The sequence below is a fragment of the Mixophyes fleayi genome, chromosome 3 (genome assembly GCF_038048845.1).
Source record: "Mixophyes fleayi isolate aMixFle1 chromosome 3, aMixFle1.hap1, whole genome shotgun sequence".
Classification (NCBI taxonomy): Eukaryota; Metazoa; Chordata; class Amphibia; order Anura; family Limnodynastidae; genus Mixophyes; species Mixophyes fleayi.
The window spans coordinates 64,070,581-64,091,969 of NC_134404.1; the positions used below are offsets into that span (position 1 = coordinate 64,070,581).

General features: G+C 38.6%; 1 protein-coding gene across 3 annotated transcripts in view; it reads right to left on the minus strand.

Moving 5' to 3' along the window:
• LOC142143610 (uncharacterized) overlaps positions 1-21,389 on the minus strand; it is a 98,404-nt gene that overhangs the window by 65,958 nt on the left and 11,057 nt on the right. The window contains exons 5-12 of one of the 3 annotated variants that reach the window (XM_075201583.1): positions 19,320-19,532; positions 17,125-17,337; positions 14,930-15,142; positions 12,735-12,947; positions 10,458-10,670; positions 6,846-7,058; positions 4,651-4,863; positions 2,464-2,676 (exon numbers count right to left, since the gene is read on the minus strand). In XM_075201583.1, coding sequence (XP_075057684.1) covers positions 2,464-2,676; positions 4,651-4,863; positions 6,846-7,058; positions 10,458-10,670; positions 12,735-12,947; positions 14,930-15,142; positions 17,125-17,337; positions 19,320-19,532 — 1,704 coding nt within the window. The remainder of the gene's footprint in view (positions 1-2,463; positions 2,677-4,650; positions 4,864-6,845; positions 7,059-10,457; positions 10,671-12,734; positions 12,948-14,929; positions 15,143-17,124; positions 17,338-19,319; positions 19,533-21,389) is intronic. The other 2 variants (XM_075201585.1, XM_075201584.1) reach the window with 2 other exon arrangements.

The window sequence follows — 21,389 nt, forward strand, 5'->3', positions numbered from 1 at the left end:
TTTCAAAGTGCTGTCTGCCCTCAGGCTTCTCAAAGTGCTGGCAAGCCTGCCGCCCAGTCCGGGCCAGCTCCCAAGCCTGCCGCCCAGTCCGGGCCAGCTCCCAAGCCTGCCGCCCAGTCCGGGCCAGCTCCCAAGCCTGCCGCCCAGTCCGGGCCAGCTCCCAAGCCTGCCGCCCAGTCCGGGCCAGCTCCCAAGCCTTCCGCCCAGTCCGGGCCCGCTGCCAAGCCTTCCGCCCAGTCCGGGCCCGCTGCCAAGCCTTCCGCCCAGTCCGGGCCCGCTGCCAAGCCTTCCGCCCAGTCCGGGCCCGCTGCCAAGCCAGCCGCCCAGTCCGGGCCCGCTGTCAAGCCTGCTGCCAAGCCTGCCGCCCAGTCCGGGTCTCCTGTCAAGCCTGCTGCCAAGTCCGAACCATCCGTTGCCAAGGGTTCCAAGTCTGAGCTGCCACCTACCTTTGAGGGGCACCTTTCTCAATTTAGTGCTCTACTGAGGTTTGGTGCTTCTTATTTCCCCTCAGTACCTAGCCTTGTCAGTGACCCAAAGAGGCAAGTTTTGTTTTTATTAACAAATTTTAGAGGAGAGGCTATGGAATGGGCGAACCCTTTGATTGAGACTAATCACCCCACCCTATCTGACTTACCACTATTTGTCGAGGCAGTGATCAACAAGTTTTCACCAACACCTCCCGCTATGCCTTGTTACGGGGCCTCTGTATTGTCAGCAGGTCCACCCATCTCACCTGGCCTAGAGATTTCTTTGTGCTCCACCCAATTGGTTCAAACTGCTGTTCCAGGGAATTCTCGAAAAAAGAAAAAGCGAAAGAAGAGAGCAAGGTCTACAGAGCTTGAACTGGCAGCTGGCATAGTCTCCTTTGCTCATCCACCCATGGACGAGGACTTTTCTGCTGGCCCCCCAATTCTGGACTATGATTCCGATGATTTCAGACATTTTTGGTAATTGGGCGTCTGGAATCCGCCCTTAAGGGAGTGGGTACTGTCATGATCTGCCTACAGCGTATGCATTACATGCTGCCTTGCATGGCAGCTCCTGCCTTTTTGTCATTCTATTATTTGTATTTCTATTTTGTGTTCCAGCAGTACCTCTTTTCACCAGAGGTGCTGCTATCGTGCATTATTCTTGTGCTTAAGGAGTTAACCTGTATGTTCACTAATTATCTCATGCACCTGGGTGTGTCTCATTCCCCTTATATATACCTGATCCTCCCAGCAGTCATTGCTGGTTATTGTTGTCCAATCCTGTGATGTCATTTCCTGTTGTCCTTACTTGATTGTTTCTGGACATTCATGCTACTTGCTGCATCTGCTGGAACCTGGTATTTATCACTGCTCCTTATTACCTGTTGTTATCACCTCTCTACAAATAAACAGAGTGTTTTCACCGAATTCATGACTCCTAGCTGTACTTCTGTTTGAGAACCGTGACAATAAATCTTCAGCTGATTAGCTTAATTTAATGCTAAGTTATAACTACTACCATAAATACAGCAAGACCCCTTTTGTTCTTCTAGGACATTCTCTCCCTGCCCTACCATGACACACATTTGCTTCTGGATGCTGTTATTTCTGCACAAGAGGTAAAAACAGTGATCACCTGGTTCCTCAATACAAAATCCTAGGCACCGATAGTCTCAAAATTGAAGTTTATAAGTATGTGACTTTCGGCTTGGTCCCCATACTACTGAAGTTATATAATACTACATGTGAAATTACATCTCTGCCTGAGGCTATGCATGAGCCACTTATAGAATGAGTTCCTAATAGTTATATTTCCCAAACCAGGTAAAGATTTATCATGGTGTGAGTCATACAGGTCAATCTATTTTTTTAGATACAGTTGTGAAAATCCTGGTGAAAATGAAATCACATAATTTCTACGTTCTGCCTACTAGCACTTTTACACTTCCTCCTTAATGACAGTCTTTTCATCTCATTTTTATCTTAAATAAGTCATTGGAGGTGTATTTGGGCTGTATTTATGTCACATATCACATTTACACCTTTTAATACATTGGTCATTCTGTGCCTATATATAAGCTGTTCAATAAGTATAGGGCAAAACTCATCCTGATGAAAGTATAGGCACCCACTCTGTTTCCTCTCAGGACTTGTAAGAATGCAATGGTTTTGCCAGGCATTACGGCACCTTCTGAAATGCAAATGCCCCCAAGAATTCAAATCCTTGAAGCTCATTTAAATATCTTCTTTTGCTCAAACACATTTTGTTTATACATGTGGAGGTGCACTCCTGTGCCCAGCTCACATTCTGCTACAAATGATCTGCCCAGCTGTTTCCATGAGGAGAAAAATTTTGCACCCTCACAATCGACACCTTGATACACAAAGCCATGAACTTAAAGATATAATGTGAGCAATTGTGCAAAAAATATTAATAATAATTTCGTAAATTTTATTTGTTATATTTAGATAAATATGTCACTGTGAGACTTACCTGGAGCTCCACATGTCGTTGGTGTTTGCCCAGGTGGGGTTTTTGTACCAGCAATCTCTTCACCATTTGCGTTAACACACCAACAGTAACCGGTGCTGCCGTGACACTGCTGGGGACTGTAGTCACCCTTTTCATCACATTGGGGTACATAAGCTCCAAGTAGGGGCTTCCCTCCTCCATGTTTCTGCCTTTCCTTTAAACAGGGGGTGTGAGCTACAGAAACAGATATGTCAAAATCATAAATAACATTTTAAGATTTATTCAGCATGAAAGTTCTTGGTTTCCCCACCTGTCTGCTGTAATTAGGACTTTTAATATTTAGCTAAAAAAATTAACTGTACTTTTTCCGCTAAAGGTTTTAACATTGAGCTCAATTTTATGAAGAGTAATTTCAGACTCATTTCTACTTAACAATCAACTGTGAAGTGCAGGTACCATATTCATGTCTACACTGTCCATTATAGGACACAGCCAAGCATAATCAGACTGGACATAATCAAGTGTCAGAATCAAACAAACGCGTGATGTGTGAAGGGGATACGAGAATTGATGAGTGACACTTATAAGTGAGTTTGAGAAGTGATAGTTGACATGTTATGATTTGTGCTAGATGTGATGAATAATAAATGACAAATAACGAGCAGCGATGAGGGCAAGTGACAAGTGATGAGTAATGAGGAACAAGTAGCCACTGATGAGCAGTGAAGCAAAGTGGACAACAACTTTAACAGGCTGAAAATTATCTGGTAAGATCACCATAAAAGTTAGGAGACTTGTGGAGGGTGACATGGGTTATATTAAACAGGCTAAATTCCAAAACTGGACTTCATTATAAATATATGTGAGTGGAGCAGTTAGCCATTCTCTGATTGTCTGGAATGATAAAGGCATTTTACATGTTGCAAATAGTAGAAGCAAGTAGCTTCTCCATCTTTCAGAAAGTGAACCTTACTTTAAAAACAAAAATGGCAGTGACAGTCCAAGGCCGTAGAAGTCTTCAGTACAGAAATGATATCTCCCCTGCCATGGAATAAAATAATTCATACATGAATTACCCAAGATCCACATGGGAACATCTCATTTATCATTTAAATCTAGTGTTTCTGGTAATGATTTAGTCCCACAATCTATTGCTGAATAGGTTGACATTTGCTTGCAATCTATTGTTAGATAGTTTCTTGGAAATATCTCGTTCTTGGATAAATTGGAATGGTCTTTAAAGTTTGAAGATTATTTATTTTTGGTTTTTATGGGCATTGTGCTCTTAGACAGTAATCTTCTGGAATGTCTAATAAATAATTTTCAGAGAAGTTTCATGATGGTTCCCCTTCATCTGAGTGTCTGTGGGCATTTCATGAGTCCATTTTATCTAATAATGTATTTTGTTTTGACAAGGATTTGTTTGAGGAAGAGCAGGACAACACAATGGGCTTTCTACCTCTCCTGTGTTTACCAACGTATTAATCTAAGAAAAAGTTTTAACCTCCAAGGTGTATCGCTCTATTGTGGTGTTACTTCGCCAATGTCTTTGTTATTTGGAAAGGTACCAACAACAATTGCAAATAAGATGTTCAAGTTTGCAGCTAGACCAGTGTGCTGTTTTAGAACTTACCATGTACAGGCATTTAATTAGGACCGCCTCATTTTCCATGCTCCTGAACATGGCATGTGGGAAAGGAAATCTATGGATTCTTTTAAAATTAGAAATCAAATTTACATCTTGACCCAAAGGGTCATATTCAGTTAGGTCCTGGGATCTCAGTTACGTGATGAACGGAGTGCAAAGGGGATCCGCGGCACTGCAATAATGTTGATATTTCGTCGCACTCCATAGGGTTGTGAAAGAAAATCCGTGTTATTGCGGTACCGTATTACTTTCAGTAATGTGCACTCCGCGCGTTGCTGTGATCACGGAACCTAATTGAATATGCCCCTTAGTCCCTTATAAAATGTTACCTTAATAGGACTGACGAGTTTTGTAAACCACATATAAAGATACAATTAATAATAAACTTCTAATATTAGTTTTAAATGTGGGAATTCTCATACAACAAAAAGCAAATTTCTCTTATATCTTACCTGTTTTATAGACATTGTTGTACATGTAAGTACATACACGTCATCTCACAATAACATCAGTTTACCAGACAAGACAAATGAGAACAATGAAAGAAATATGAGTCTTACCTGGAACTTCACATGTTACACGTGTGTTCCCAGGTGGGGTTTTTGTACCAGCAATTTCTGTACCATTTCTGTTAACACACCAACAGTAACCGGTGCTGCCGTGACACTGCTGGGGACTGTAGTCACCCTTTTCATCACATTGGGGTACATAAGCTCCAAGTAGGGGCTGCCCTCCTCCAAGTTTCTGCCTTTCCTTTAAACAGGGGGTGTGAGCTACAGAAATAGAAATATCAAAATCATAAATAACATTTTAAGATTTATTCATCATGAAAGTTCTTGGTTTCCCCACCTGTCTGCTAAAATTAGGACTTTTAATATTTAGCTAAAAAAATTAACTGTGCTTTTTCCGCTAAAGGTTTTAACATTGTGCTTAATTTTATGAAGAGTAATTTCAGACTCATTTCTACTTAACCATCAACTGGAAAGTGCAGGTACCATATTCATGTCTACACTGTCCATTATAGGACACAGCCAAGCATAATCAGACTGGACATAATCAAGTGTCAGAATCAAACAAACGCGTGATGTGTGAAGGGGATACGAGAATTGATGAGTGACACGTATAAGTGAGTTTGAGAAGTGATAGTTGATATGTTATGATTTGTGCTAGATGTGATGAATGATAAATGACAAATAACGAGCAGCGATGAGGGCAAGTGACAAGTGATGAGTAATGAGGAACAAGTAGCCACTGATGTGGAGTGAAGCAAAGTGGACAACAACTTTAACAGGCTGAAAATTATCTGGTAAGATCACCATAATAGTTAGGAGACTTGTGGAGGGTGACATGGGTTATATTAAACAGACTTCCTTCCAAAACTAGACTTCATTATAAATATATGTGAGTGGAGCAGTTAGCCATTCTCTGATTGTCTGAAATGATAAAGGCTTTTTACATGGTGCAAATAGTAGAAGGAAGTAGCTTCTCCATCTTTTAGAAAGTGAACCTTAATTTGAAAACAAAAATGGCAGTGACAGACCAAGGCCGTAGAAGGCTTCAGTACAGAAATTATATATTCCCCCTCCCTTGGAATAAAATAATTCATACATGGATTACCCAAGATCCACATGGGAACATCTCATTTATCATTTAGAGCTACTGTTTCTGGTAATGATTTAGTCCAACAATCTATTGCTGAATAGGTTGACATTTGCTTGCAATCTATTGTTAGATAGTTTCTTGGAAATATCTCATTCTTGGATAAATTGGAATGGTCTTTAATGTTTGAAGATTATTTATTTTTGGTTAGTATGGGCTTTGTGCTCTTAGACAGTAATCTTCTGGAATGTCTACTTAATAAATTTCAGAGAACTTTCATGATGGTTCTCCTTCCTCTGAGTATCTGTGAACATTTCATGACTCCGTTTTATCTAATAACGTATTTTATTTTGACAAGGATTTGTTTGAGGAAGAGCAGGACAACACAATGGGCTCACTTCCTCACTTGTGTTTACCAACCTATTAATCGTAGAAAAAAGTTTTAACCTCCAAGGTGTATCGCTCTATTGTGGTGTTACTTCGCCAATGCCTTTGTTATTTGGAAAGGTACCCAACAACAATTGGGAATAAGATGTTCAAGTTTGCAGCTAGACCAGTGTGGTGTTTTAGAACTTACCATGTACAGGCATTTAATTAGGACCGTCTCATTTTCCATGCTCCTGAACATGTCATGCAGGAAAAGAAAACCTAAGGGTTTTTATTAAAATGAGATATAACATTTACATCTTGACCCGTAGGGGCATATTCAATTAGGTCCTGCGATCTCAGTTACGTGATGAATGGGGTGCAAAGGGAATCCGCGGCACTTCAATAACGCTGATTTTCCTTTGCACTTTATAGGGCTGTGAAGGAATATCTGTGTTATTGCCATATCGTATAACCTTCAGTAATGTGCACCCTGCGCGTTCCCGTGATCACGGAACCTAATTGAATATGCCCCTTAGTCCCCTATATAAAGTCACCTTAATAGGACTGACGAGTTTTGTAAACCACATAAAAAGGAACAATTAATGATAAACTTCTAATATTAGTTTTAAATGTGGGATTTATCATACAACAAAAAGCAAATTTCTCTTATATACATTACCTGTTTTATAGACATTGTTGTACATGTAAGTACATACACATCATCTCACAATAACATCAGTTTACCAGAGAAGACAAGAGAGAACAATATGAGAAAGATGAGTCTTACCTGGAACTTTACATGTTGGGCGTGTTTGCCCAGGTGGGGTTTTTGTGCCAGCGATCTCTTCACCATTTGCGTTTACACACCAACAGTAACCGGTGCTGCCGTGACACTGCTGGGGACTGTAGTCACCCTTTTCATCACATTGGGGTACATAAGCTCCAAGTAGGGGCTGCCCTCCTCCAAGTTTCTGCCTTTCCTTTAAACAGGGGGTGTGAGCTACAAAAATAGATATATCAAAAGAATAAATAACATTTTAAGATTTATTCAGCATGAAAGTATCTAGTTTTCTAGCGTGTCTGCTGAAATTAGGACTTTCAATATTTAGCTAAAAAGTGAACTGTACTTTTTCAGCTAAAGGTTTTAACATTGAGCTCAATTTTATGAAGAGTAATTTCAGATTCATTTCTACTTAACAATCAACTGTGAAGTGCAGGTACCATATTCATGTCTACACTGTCCATTATAGGACGCAGCCAAGCATAATCAGACTGGACATAATCAATTGTCAGAATCAAACAAACGCGTGATGTGTGAAGGGGATACGAGAATTGATGAGTGACACGTATAAGTGAGTTTGAGAAGTGATATTTGATATGTTATGATTTCTGCTAGATGTGATGAATGATAAATGACAAATAACGAGCAGCGATGAGTGCAAGTGACAAGTGAGGAGTAATGAGGAACAAGTAGCCACTGATGAGCAGTGAAGCAAAGTGGACAACAACTTTAACAGGCTGAAAATTATCTAGTAAGATCACCATAATAGTTAGGAGACTTGTGGAGGGTGACATGGGTTATATTAAACAGACTTCCTTCCAAAACTGGACTTCTATATAAATATATGTGAGTGGAGCAGTTAGCCATTCTCTGATTGTCTGGAATGATAAAGGCATTTTACATGTTGCAAATAGTAGAAGCAAGTAGCTTCTCCATCTATCAGAAAGTGAACCTTAATTTGAAAACAAAAATGGCAGTGACAGATCAAGGCCGTAGAAGTCTTCAGTACAGAAATTATATATCCCCCTCCCTTGGATTAAAATAATTTATACATGGATTACCCAAGATCCACATGGGAACATCTCATTTGTCATTTAGATCTACTGTTTCTGGTAATGATTTAGTCCAACAATCTATTGCTGAATAGGTTGACATTTGATTGCAATCTATTGTTAGATAGTTTCTTAGATATATCTCATTCTTGGAAAAATTGGAATGGTCTTTAAAGTTTGAAGATTATTTATTTTTGGTTAGTATGGGCTTTGTGCTCTTAGACATTAATCTTCTGGAATTATTGTCTACTAAATAATTTTCAGAGAAGTTACATGATGGTTCCCCTCCATCTGAGTGTGTGGTGGTCGAGTATTGATGGGAATCCTTCCCTCACCTTGTCCTCCAGACACGAGTCAGGTTCTTTTCTGTTCGGATATCCGGTGGTCAGGCGATAAATACTTCAATGAAAGGGACAAGGATTGGTCAAACAACTTGGGTTTATTGAGAATGCGGTAAGGATAGTTTCGGTAAGACACAGCGCCACTGACCCCTTCAGCTCAATAGTAATGACAAAATAATGCGTCTGATCAGCATAGAGCACAATAGCATTTAACATATGACATACACCTGGTGAGTATAAGGCAGAATAACGATAACATCTTCAATGCACATTGTCTAATAAGGCACACTGGTAATCACAGTTAATACTTTCATGTTAGCAATATCTGACTGGTGATGATGCAATAACCATCAATAATAACCCATCAAGACTCTTACGGTCACTACCGCGCCCACTAGAGGGCTACTTCTTATTCAGGTGTTTGGGATACCGTGCTATTCCCTATGGGTCAGGCGCCCCACTTTTAGCATCTACTGCTGAGTTAACTTGAATTGCAGCGGTACCACTAACACTGAATGTCATACCTTCAATATTTATAAATCATTTCTTAGGTAAATCACAAAACATTAACATCATCTTAAACATTTGGTGCACCAATATTATCCCCGGTAACGTTACTATATTTTCCACTCAGTCCTGGGCTGACCTGTGCACAGGAATTTGGTAGTGTTCCAATGTCCTGCAGAGGATTCCATCAAGGGTTAAGTATTATAATAGAAAGCAGGGCTGTTGCTCATTTCACCCACAAGATGGCGCTGTTCTCTCAACAGTCAATGAATCTCTATCAGCACATGTGCTCTGCAACAGGGTATAATGTCCAGATATCAGTACACACACAGGATATAGCTGAAACGACCGTCTTAATTGTTCCCTGCAGCCTGTGTAAAGGTATGATCTGGGGGAAAAGCTCTCACAATCCTTCCTTGTACAAGAATGCAATGTCAGTTTTGGATAGATTCTCTCATCACTCTTCCCTCTGACACTGGGATGTGTGCAGTATACTGCAGGCTAGGGTTTTACCTTGAGACGGTTCTGCAGTTAGTGGAGACTGTCTTTGGCGCCCCGCTGCGTGTCCCCAGCTGTTCTCCGTCCGCTTTGCTGGCAATGTCACAGTTCTGGCTGCAGCTTATCTTCTCTCTGCTCGGCTGCACATCCCCCCCCTTGTTCCTTCTACCATGCTGCTCTCTCTCTCTCCTCCTTCCTGCACATCCTCTTCCTGTTACTCCCCCAGCCAATCAGGGCCTTCATCCTCCTCCTGTCAATCACTCCTGGGCGCAAGTTTTCAGGAGCACAATTAACCCCTTGTAGGCCTGCATTTTAAAAGCGTTTATGCACTCCTCTGTGCTGTTCAACAGGGCTTTGGGGTACCACAAGTTTCTGTGGGCATTTCATGAGTCCATTTTATCTAATAATGTATTTCGTTTTGACAAGGATTTGTTTGAGGAAGAGCAGGACAACACAACGGGCTCACTTCCTAACTTGTGTTTACCAACGTATTAACCTGAGAAAAAGTTTTAACCTCCAAAGTGTATCGCTCCATTGTGGTGTTACTTCGCCAATGTCTTTGTTATTTGGAAAGGTACCAACAACAATTGGGAATAAGATGTTCAAGTTTGCTGCTAGACCAGTGTGGTGTTTTAGAACTTACCATGTACAGGCATTTAATTAGGACCACCTCATTTTCCATGCTCCTGAACATGTCATGCAGAAAAAGAAAACCTAAGGGTTTTTATTAAAATGAGATATAAAATTTACATCTTGACCCATAGGGGCATATTCAATTAGGTCCTGGGATCGCAGTTACGCCCTGAACGGGGTGCAAAGGGGATCCGCGGCACTGCAATAACGCTGATATTTTGTCGCACTCCATGGGGTTTAGAAAGAAAATCCGTGTTATTGCGGTACCGTATTACCTTCAATAATGTGCACTACGCGCGTTGCTGTGATCACAGAACCTAATTGAATATGCCCCCTAGTTCCTTATAAAATGTTACCTTAATAGGACTGACGAGTTTTGTAAACCACATATAAAGATACAATTAATAATAAACTTCGAATGATAGTTTTAAATGTTGGAATTCTCATACAACAAAAAGCAAATTTCTCTTATATCTTACCTGTTTTATAGACATTGTTTTACATGTAAGTACGTACACATCATCTCACAATAACATCAGTTTACCAGACAAGACAAATGAGAACAATGAAAGAAATATGAGTCTTACCTGGAACTTCACATGTTACACGTGTGTTCCCAGGTGGGGTTTTTGTGCCAGCGATCTCTTCACCATTTGTGTTAACACACCAACAGTAACCGGTGCTGCCGTGACACTGCTGGAGACTGTAGTCACCCTTTTCATCACATTGGGGTACATAAGCTCCTCTTAGGGGCTGCCCTCCTCCATGTTTCTGCCTTTCCTTTAAACAGGGGGTGTGAGCTACAGAAATAGATATATCAAAATCATAAATAACATTTTAATATTTATTCAGCATGAAAGTTCTTGGTTTCCCCACCTGTCTGCTAAAATTAGGACTTTTAATATTTAGCTAAAAAAATGAACTGTACTTTTTCCGCTAAAGGTTTTAACATTGTGCTCAATTTTATGAAGAGTAATTTCAGACTCATTTCTACTTAACAATCAACTGTGAAGTGCAGGTACCATATTCATGTCTACACTGTCCATTATAGGACACAGCCAAGCATAATCAAACTGGACATAATCAATTGTCAGAATCAAACAAACGCGTGATGTGTGAAGGGGATATGAGAAGTGATGAGTGACACGTATAAGTGAGATTGAGAAGTGATAGTTGATATGTTATGATTTGTGCTAGATGTGAAGAATGATAAATGACAAATAACGAACAGCGATGAGGGCAAGTGACAAGTGATTAGTAATGAGGAACAAGTAGCCACTGATGAGCAGTGAAGCAAAGTGGACAACAACTTTAACAGGCTGAAAATTATCTGGTAAGATCACCATAATAGTTAGGAGACTTGTGGAGGGTGACATGGGTTATATTAAACAGACTTCCTTCCAAAACTGGACTTCTATATAAATATATGTGAGTGGAGCAGTAAGCCATTCTCTGACTGGAATGATAAAGGCATTTTACATGGTGCAAATAGTAGAAGGAAGTAGCTTCTCCATCTATCAGAAAGTGAACCTTAATTTGAAAACAAAAATGGCAGTGACAGATCAAGGCCGTAGAAGGCTTCAGTACAGAAATTATATATCCTCCCTCCTTTGGAATAAAATAATTCATGAATGGATTACCCAAGATCCACATAGGAACATCTCATTTATCATTTAGAGCTACTGTTTCTGGTAATGATTTAGTCCAACAATATATTGCTGAATAGGTTGACATTTGCTTGCAATCTATTGTTATATAGTTTCTTGGAAATATCTCGTTCTTGGATAAATTGGAATGGTCTTTAAAGTTTGAAGATTATTTATGTTTGGTTAGTATGGGCTTTGTGCTCTTAGACAGTAATCTTCTGGAATGTCTAATAAATAATTTTCAGAGAACTTTTATGATGGTTCCCCTTCCTCTGAGTATCTGTGAACATTTCATGAGTCTATTTTATTTAATAACGTATTTTCTTTTGACAAGGATTTGTTTGAGGAATAGCAGGACAACACAATGGGCTCACTTCCTCACCTATGTTTACCAACCTAATAATCGTAGAAAAAAGTTTTAACCTCCAAGGTGTATCGCTCCATTGTGGTGTTACTTCGCCAATGCCTTTGTTATTTGGAAAGGTACCAACAACAATTGGAAATAAGATGTTCAAGTTTGCTGCTAGACCAGTGTGGTGTTTTAGAACTTACCATGTACAGGCATTTAATTAGGACCGCTTCATTTTCCATGCTCCTGAACATGGCATGTGGGAAAGGAAATCTATGGATTCTTTTAAAATTAGAAATCAAATTTACATCTTGACCTATAGGGGCATATTCAATTAGGTCCTGGGATCGCAGTTACGCTCTGAACGGGATGCAAAGATAATCCGCGGCACTGCAATAACGCTGATTTTCCTTTGCACTTTATAGGGCTGCGAAGGAATATCTGTGTTATTGCTGTATCATATTACTTTCAGTAATGTGCACTCTGCGCGTTCCCGTGATCACGGAACCTAATTGAATATGCCCCTTAATCCCTTAAAAAATGATACCTTAGTAGGACTGACGAGTTTTGTAAACCACATATAAAGATACAATTAATTATAAACTTCTAATATTAGTTTTAAATCTGGACCTATAGAAGCAAGCTACGTCATCTCTATTGTTCACAATGAAACACTGACTGTATATATAATAGCTGTATCCCCCACCATGTATTTTTTGTATTCTGATACAAAAAAAAAGCACATTTCTCTTACATCTTACCTGTTTTATAGACATTGTTTTATATGTAAGTACGTACACATCATCTCACAATAACATCAGTTTACCAGACAAGACAAATGAGAAAAATGAAAGAAATATGAGTCTTACCTGGAACTTCACATGTTACACGTGTGTTCCCAGGTGGGGTTTTTGTACCAGCAATTTCTGTACCATTTCTGTTAACACACCAACAGTAACCGGTGCTGCCGTGACACTGCTGGGGACTGTAGTCACCCTTTTCATCACATTGGGGTACATAAGCTCCTCTTAGGGGCTTCCCTCCTCCATGTTTCTGCCTTTCCTTTAAACAGGGGGTGTGAGCTACAGAAATAGATATATCAAAATCATAAATAACATTTTAAGATTTATTCAGCATTAAAGTTCGTGGTTTCCCCACCAGTCTGCTAAAATTAGGACTTTTAATATTTAGCTAAAAAAATTAACTGTACTTTTTCCGCTAAAGGTTTTAACATTGTGCTTAATTTTATGAAGACTAATTTCAGACTCATTTCTACTTAACCATCAACTGTGAAGTGCAGGTACCATATTCATGTCTACACTGTCCATTATAGGACACAGCCAAGCATAATCAGACTGGACATAATCAATTGTCAGAATCAAACAAACACGTGATGTGTGAAGGGGATATGAGAATTGATGAGTGACACGTATAAGTGAGTTTGAGAAGTGATCGTTGATATGTTATGATTTGTGCTAGATGTGATAAATAATAAATGACAAATAACGAGCAACAATGAGGGCAAGTGACAAGTGATGAGTAATGAGGAACAAGTAGCCACTGATGAGCAGTGAAGCAAAGTGGACAACAACTTTAACAGGCTGAAAATTATCTGCTAAGATCACCATAATAGTTAGGAGACTTGTGGATGGTGACATGGGTTATATTAAACAGGCTAAATTCCAAAACTGGACTTCTATATAAATATATGTGAGTGGAGCAGTTAGCCATTCTCTGATTGTCTGGAATGATAAAGGCATTTTACATGTTGCAAATAGTAGAAGCAAGTAGCTTCTCCATCTTTCAGAAAGTGAACCTTAATTTAAAAACAAAAATGGCAGTGACAGTCCAAGGCCGTAGAAGGCTTCAGTACAGAAATTATATATCCCCCCTGCCATGGAATAAAATAATTAATAAATGCATTACCCAAGATCCACATGAGAACATCTCATTTATCATTTAGATCTACTGTTTCTGTTAATGATTTAGTCCAACAATCTATTGCTGAATAGGTTGACATTTGCTTGCAATCTATTGTTAGATAGTTTCTTGGAAATATCTCGTTCTTGGATAAATTGGAATGGTCTTTGAAGTTTGAAGATTATTTATTTTTGGTTAGTATGGGCTTTGTGCTCTTAGACAGTAATCTTCTGGAATTATTGTCTACTAAATAATTTTCGGAGAACTTTCATGATGGTTCCCCTTCCTCTGAGTGTCTGTGGGCATTTCATGAGTCCATTTTATCTAATAACGTATTTTGTTTTGACAAGGATTTGTTTGAGGAAGAGCAGGACAACACAATGGGCTCACTTCCTCACTTGTGTTTACCAACGTATTAACCTGAGAAAAAGTTTTAACCTCCAAAGTGTATCGCTCCATTGTGGTGTTACTTCGCCAATGTCTTTGTTATTTGGAAAGGTACCAACAAATATTGGGAATAAGATGTTCAAGTTTGCTGCTAGACCAGTGTGGTGTTTTAGAACTTACCATGTACAGGCATTTAATTAGGACCACCTCATTTTCCATGCTCCTGAACATGTCATGAAGAAAAAGAAAACCTAAGGGTTTTTATTAAAATGAGATATAAAATTTACATCTTGACCCATAGGGGCATATTCAATTAGGTCCTGGGATCGCAGTTACGCCCTGAACGGGGTGCAAAGGGGATCCGCGGCACTGCAATAACGTTGATATTTTGTCGCACTCCATGGGGTTTTGAAAGAAAATCCGTGTTATTGCGGTACCGTATTACCTTCAATAATGTGCACTACGCGCGTTGCTGTGATCACAGAACCTAATTGAATATGCCCCCTAGTTCCTTATAAAATGTTACCTTAATAGGACTGACGAGTTTTGTAAACCACATATAAAGATACAATTAATAATAAACTTCGAATGATAGTTTTAAATGTGGGAATTCTCATACAACAAAAAGCAAATTTCTCTTATATCTTACCTGTTTTATAGACATTGTTTTACATGTAAGTACGTACACATCATCTCACAATAACATCAGTTTACCAGACAAGACAAATGAGAAAAATGAAAGAAATATGAGTCTTACCTGGAACTTCACATGTTACTCGTGTGTTCCCAGGTGGGGTTTTTGTGCCAGCGATCTCTTCACCATTTGTGTTAACACACCAACAGTAACCGGTGCTGCCGTGACACTGCTGGGGACTGTAGTCACCCTTTTCATCACATTGGGGTACATAAGCTCCTTTTAGGGGTTGCCCTTCTCCATGTTTCTGCCTTTCCTTTAAACAGGGGGTGTGAGCTACAGAAATAGATATATCAAAATCATAAATAACATTTTAAGATTTATTCAGCATGAAAGTTCTTGGTTTTCCCACCTGTCTGCTAAAATTAGGACTTTTAATATTTAGCTAAAAAGTGAACTGTACTTTTTCCGCTAAAGGTTTTAACATTGTGCTCAAATTTATGAAGAGTAATTTCAGACTCATTTCTACTTAACAATCAACTGTGAAGTGCAGGTACCATATTCATGTCTACACTGTCCATTACAGGACACAGCCAAGCATAATCAGACTGGACATAATCAATTGTCAGAATCAAACAAACGCGTGATGTGTGAAGGGGATAGGAGAATTGATGAGTGACACGTATAAGTGAGATTGAGAAGTGATATTTGATATGTTATGATTTCTGCTAGATGTGATGAATGATAAATGACAAATAACGAGCAGCGATGAGTGCAAGTGACAAGTGAGGAGTAATGAGGAACAAGTAGCCACTGATGAGCAGTGAAGCAAAGTGGACAACAACTTTAACAGGCTGAAAATTATCGGGTAAGACCATCATAATAGTTAGGAGGCTTGTGGAGGGTGACATGGGTTATATTAAACAGACTTCTTTCCAAAACTGGACTTCTATATAAATATATGTGAGTGGAGCAGTTAGCCATTCTCTGATTGTCTGGAATGATAAAGGCATTTTACATGGTGCAAATAGTAGAAGCAAGTAGCTTCTCCATCTATCAGAAAGTGAACCTTAATTTGAAAACAAAAATGGCAGTGACAGATCAAGGCCGTAGAAGTCTTCAGTACAGAAATTATATATCCCCCTCCCTTGGAATAAAATAATTCATAAAAGGATTACCCAAGATCCACATAGGAACATCTCATTTATCATTTAGATCTAGTGTTTCTGGTAATGAATTAGTCCAACAATCTATTGCTGAATAGGTTGACATTTGATTGAAATCTATTGTTAGATAGTTTCTTGGATATATCTCATTCTTGGATAAATTGGAATGGTCTTTAAAGTTTGAAGATTATTTATTTTTGGTTAGTATGGGCTTTGTGCTCTTAGACAGTAATCTTCTGGAATTATTGTCTACTAAATAATTTTCAGAGAACTTTGATGATGGTTCCCCTTCCTCTGAGTATCTGTGAACATTTCATGAGTCCATTTTATTTAATAACGTATTTTCTTTTGACAAGGATTTGTTTGAGGAAGAGCAGGACAACACAATGGGCTTTCTTCCTCACCTGTGTTTACCAACCTATTATTTGAAGAAAAAAGTTTTAACCTCCAAGGTGTATCGCTCCATTGTGATGGTACTTCGTCAATGCCTTTGTTATTTGGAAAGGTACCCAACAACAATTGGAAATAAGATGTTCAAGTTTGCTGCTAGACTAGTGTGGTGTTTTAGAACTTACCATGTACAGGCATTTAATTAGGACCGCCTCATTTTCCATGCTCCTGAACATGGCATTCTGGGAAAAGGAAATCTATGGATTCGTTTAAAATTAGAAATCAAATTTACATCTTGACCTATAGGGGCATATTCAATTAGGTCCTGGGATCGCAGTTACGCTCTGAACGGGATGCAAAGATAATCCGCGGCACTGCAATAACGCTGATTTTCCTTTGCACTTTATAGGGCTGCGAAGGAATATCTGTGTTATTGCTGTATCATATTACTTTCAGTAATGTGCACTCTGCGCGTTCCCGTGATCACGGAACCTAATTGAATATGCCCCTTAATCCCTTAAAAAATGATACCTTAGTAGGACTGACGAGTTTTGTAAACCACATATAAAGATACAATTAATTATAAACTTCTAATATTAGTTTTAAATGTAAGAATTCTGATACAAAAAAAAGGAAATTTCTCTTACATCTTACCTGTTTTATAGACATTGTTTTACATGTAAGTACGTACACATCATCTCACAATAACATCAGTTTACCAGACAAGACAAATGAGAAAAATGAAAGAAATATGAGTCTTACCTGGAACTTCACATGTTACACGTGTGTTCCCAGGTGGGGTTTTTGTACCAGCAATTTCTGTACCATTTCTGTTAACACACCAACAGTAACCGGTGCTGCCGTGACACTGCTGGGGACTGTAGTCACCCTTTTCATCACATTGGGGTACATAAGCTCCTCTTAGGGGCTTCCCTCCTCCATGTTTCTGCCTTTCCTTTAAACAGGGGGTGTGAGCTACAGAAATAGATATATCAAAATCATAAATAACATTTTAAGATTTATTCAGCATGAAAGTTCTTGGTTTCCCCACCAGTCTGCTAAAATTAGGACTTTTAATATTTAGCTAAAAAAATTAACTGTACTTTTTCCGCTAAAGGTTTTAACATTGTGCTTAATTTTATGAAGACTAATTTCAGACTCATTTCTACTTAACCATCAACTGTGAAGTGCAGGTACCATATTCATGTCTACACTGTCCATTATAGGACACAGCCAAGCATAATCAGACTGGACATAATCAAGTGTCAGAATCAAACAAACGCGTGATGTGTGAAGGGGATACGAGAATTGATGAGTGACACGTATAAGTGAGTTTGAGAAGTGATAGTTGATATGTTATGATTTGTGCTAGATGTGATAAATAATAAATGACAAATAACGAGCAACGATGAGGGCAAGTGACAAGTGATGAGTAATGAGGAACAAGTAGCCACTGATGAGCAGTGAAGCAAAGTGGACAACAACTTTAACAGGCTGAAAATTATCTGCTAAGATCACCATAATAGTTAGGAGACTTGTGGATGGTGACATGGGTTATATTAAACAGGCTAAATTCCAAAACTGGACTTCTATATAAATATATGTGAGTGGAGCAGTTAGCCATTCTCTGATTGTCTGGAATGATAAAGGCATTTTACATGTTGCAAATAGTAGAAGCAAGTAGCTTCTCCATCTTTCAGAAAGTGAACCTTAATTTAAAAACAAAAATGGCAGTGACAGTCCAAGGCCGTAGAAGGCTTCAGTACAGAAATTATATATCCCCCTGCCTTGGAATAAAATAATTCATAAATGCATTACCCAAGATCCACATGAGAACATCTCATTTATCATTTAGATCTACTGTTTCTGTTAATGATTTAGTCCAACAATCTATTGCTGAATAGGTTGACATTTGCTTGCAATCTATTGTTAGATAGTTTCTTGGAAATATCTCGTTCTTGGATAAATTGGAATGGTCTTTGAAGTTTGAAGATTATTTATTTTTGGTTAGTATGGGCTTTGTGCTCTTAGACAGTAATCTTCTGGAATTATTGTCTACTAAATAATTTTCGGAGAACTTTCATGATGGTTCCCCTTCCTCTGAGTGTCTGTGGGCATTTCATGAGTCCATTTTATCTAATAACGTATTTTGTATTGACAAGGATTTGTTTGAGGAAGAGCAGGACAACACAATGGGCTCACTTCCTCACCTGTGTTTACCAACCTATTAATCGTAGAAAAATGTTTTAACCTCCAAGGTGTATCGCTCCATTGTGCTGTTACTTCGCCAATGCCTTTGTTATTTGGAAAGTTACCCAACAACAATTGCAAATAAGATGTTCAAGTTTGCAGCTAGACCAGTGTGCTGTTTTAGAACTTACCATGTACAGGCATTTAATTAGGACTGCCTCATTTTCCGTGCTCCTGAACATGGCATTCTGGGAAAGGAAATCTATGGGTTCTTTTAAAATTAGAAATCAAATTTACATCTTGACCCATAGGGGCATATTCAATTAGGTCCTGGGATCGCAGTTACGCCCTGAACGGGGTGCAAAGATAATCCGCGGCACTGCAATAACGCTGATTTTCCTTTGCACTTTATAGGGCTGTGAAGGAATATCTGTGTTATTGCCATATCGTATTACTTTCAGTAATGTGCACTCCGCGCAATACCGTGATCACGGAACCTAATTGAATATGCCCCTTAGTCCCTTATAAAATGTTACCTTAATAGGACTGACGAGTTTTGTAAACCACATATAAAGATACAATTAATAATAAACTTCTAATATTAGTTTTAAATGTGGGAATTCTCATACAACAAAAAACAAATTTCTCTTATATCTTACCTGTTTTATAGACATTGTTTTACATGTAAGTACGTACACATCATCTCACAATAACATCAGTTTACCAGACAAGACAAATGAGAAAAATGAAAGAAATATGAGTCTTACCTGGAACTTCACATGTTACTCGTGTGTTCCCAGGTGGGGTTTTTGTGCCAGCGATCTCTTCACCATTTGTGTTAACACACCAACAGTAACCGGTGCTGCCGTGACACTGCTGGGGACTGTAGTCACCCTTTTCATCACATTGGGGTACATAAGCTCCTTTTAGGGGTTGCCCTTCTCCATGTTTCTGCCTTTCCTTTAAACAGGGGGTGTGAGCTGCAGAAATAGATATATCAAAATCATAAATAACATTTTAAGATTTATTCAGCATGAAAGTATATAGTTTCCCAGTGTGTCTGCTGAAATAAGGACTTTCAATATTTTTCTAAAAAAAATGAACTGTATTATTTCTGCTAAATGTTTTAACATTGTGCTCAATTTTATGAAGAGTAATTTCAGACTCATTTCTACTTAACCATCAACTGTGAAGTGCAGGTACCATATTCATGTCTACACTGTCCATTATAGGACACAGCCAAGTATAATCAGACTGGACATAATCAATTGTCAGAATCAAACAAACGCGTGATGTGTGAAGGGGATATGAGAATTGATGAGTGACACTTATAAGTGAGATTGAGAAGTGATAGTTGATATGTTATGATTTGTGCTAGATGTGATGAATGATAAATGACAAATAACGAGCAGCGATGAGGGCAAGTGACAAGTGATGAGTAATGAGGAACAAGTAGCCACTGATGAGCAGTGAAGCAAAGTGGACAACAACTTTAACAGGCTGAAAATTATCGGGTAAGACCATCATAATAGTTAGGAGGCTTGTGGAGGGTGACATGGGTTATATTAAACAGACTTCCTTCCAAAACTGGACTTCTATATAAATATATGTGAGTGGAGCAGTTAGCCATTCTCTGAATGTCTGGAATGATAAAGGCTTTTTACATGTTGCAAATAGTAGAAGGAAGTAGGTTCTCCATCTTTCAGAAAGTGAACCTTAATTTGAAAACAAAAATGGCAGTGACAGATCAAGGCCGTAGAAGTCTTCAGTACAGAAATTATATATCCTCCCTCCCTTGGAATAAAATAATTCATAAATGGATTACCCAAGATCCACATAGGAACATCTCATTTATCATTTAGATCTAGTGTTTCTGGTAATGAATTAGTCCAACAATCTATTGCTGAATAGGTTGACATTTGATTGAAATCTATTGTTAGATAGTTTCTTGGATATATCTCATTCTTGGATAAATTGGAATGGTCTTTAAAGTTTGAAGATTATTTATTTTTGGTTAGTATGGGCTTTGTGCTCTTAGACAGTAATCTTCTGGAATTATTGTCTACTAAATAATTTTCAGAGAACTTTGATGATGGTTCCCCTTCCTCTGAGTGTCTGTGGGCATTTCATGAGTCCATTTTATCTAATGATGTATTTCGTTTTGACAAGCATTTGTTTGAGGAAGAGCAGGACAACACAATGGGCTTTCTTCCTCACCTGTGTTTACCAACCTATTATTTGAAGAAAAAAGTTTTAACCTCCAAGGTGTATCGCTCCATTGTGATGGTACTTTGCCAATGCCTTTGATATTTGGAAAGGTACCAACAACAATTGGAAATAAGATGTTCAAGTTTGCAGCTAGACCAGTGTGCTGTTTTAGAACTTACCATGTACAGGCATTTAATTAGGACCACCTCATTTTCCATGCTCCTGAACATGGCATGTGGGAAAAGAAAACTTATGTTTATTTTTATTTTTTTTAACTTTTTATTTATAACAGTAGGTAGATGTAAAGCACAACAGTATATGCCATTGACAGTAAACGAGTACCAAGAATACACAATATAAAAACTCTGGTATAGAAAATAAAAGACGTAAAAAAGCAATACAAAACATATAAATATAGTTTTCACATCATGGTACATACCAGGGGTAAGTTAGGAGTTAAAGATCAGACAGGGTGATTATAGGAGTAAGGAATTTTCCCAAAACCAGAGGTGGATCATGTAATTTTGTAGATATAAAACGAGTGGAGCAAACTGCTGGATTTTTTATATTTTTGTTGGGGATAAAGAGGAGAGGGGACTGGAAGGAGGAGGTAGGGACAAAAAAAGAAG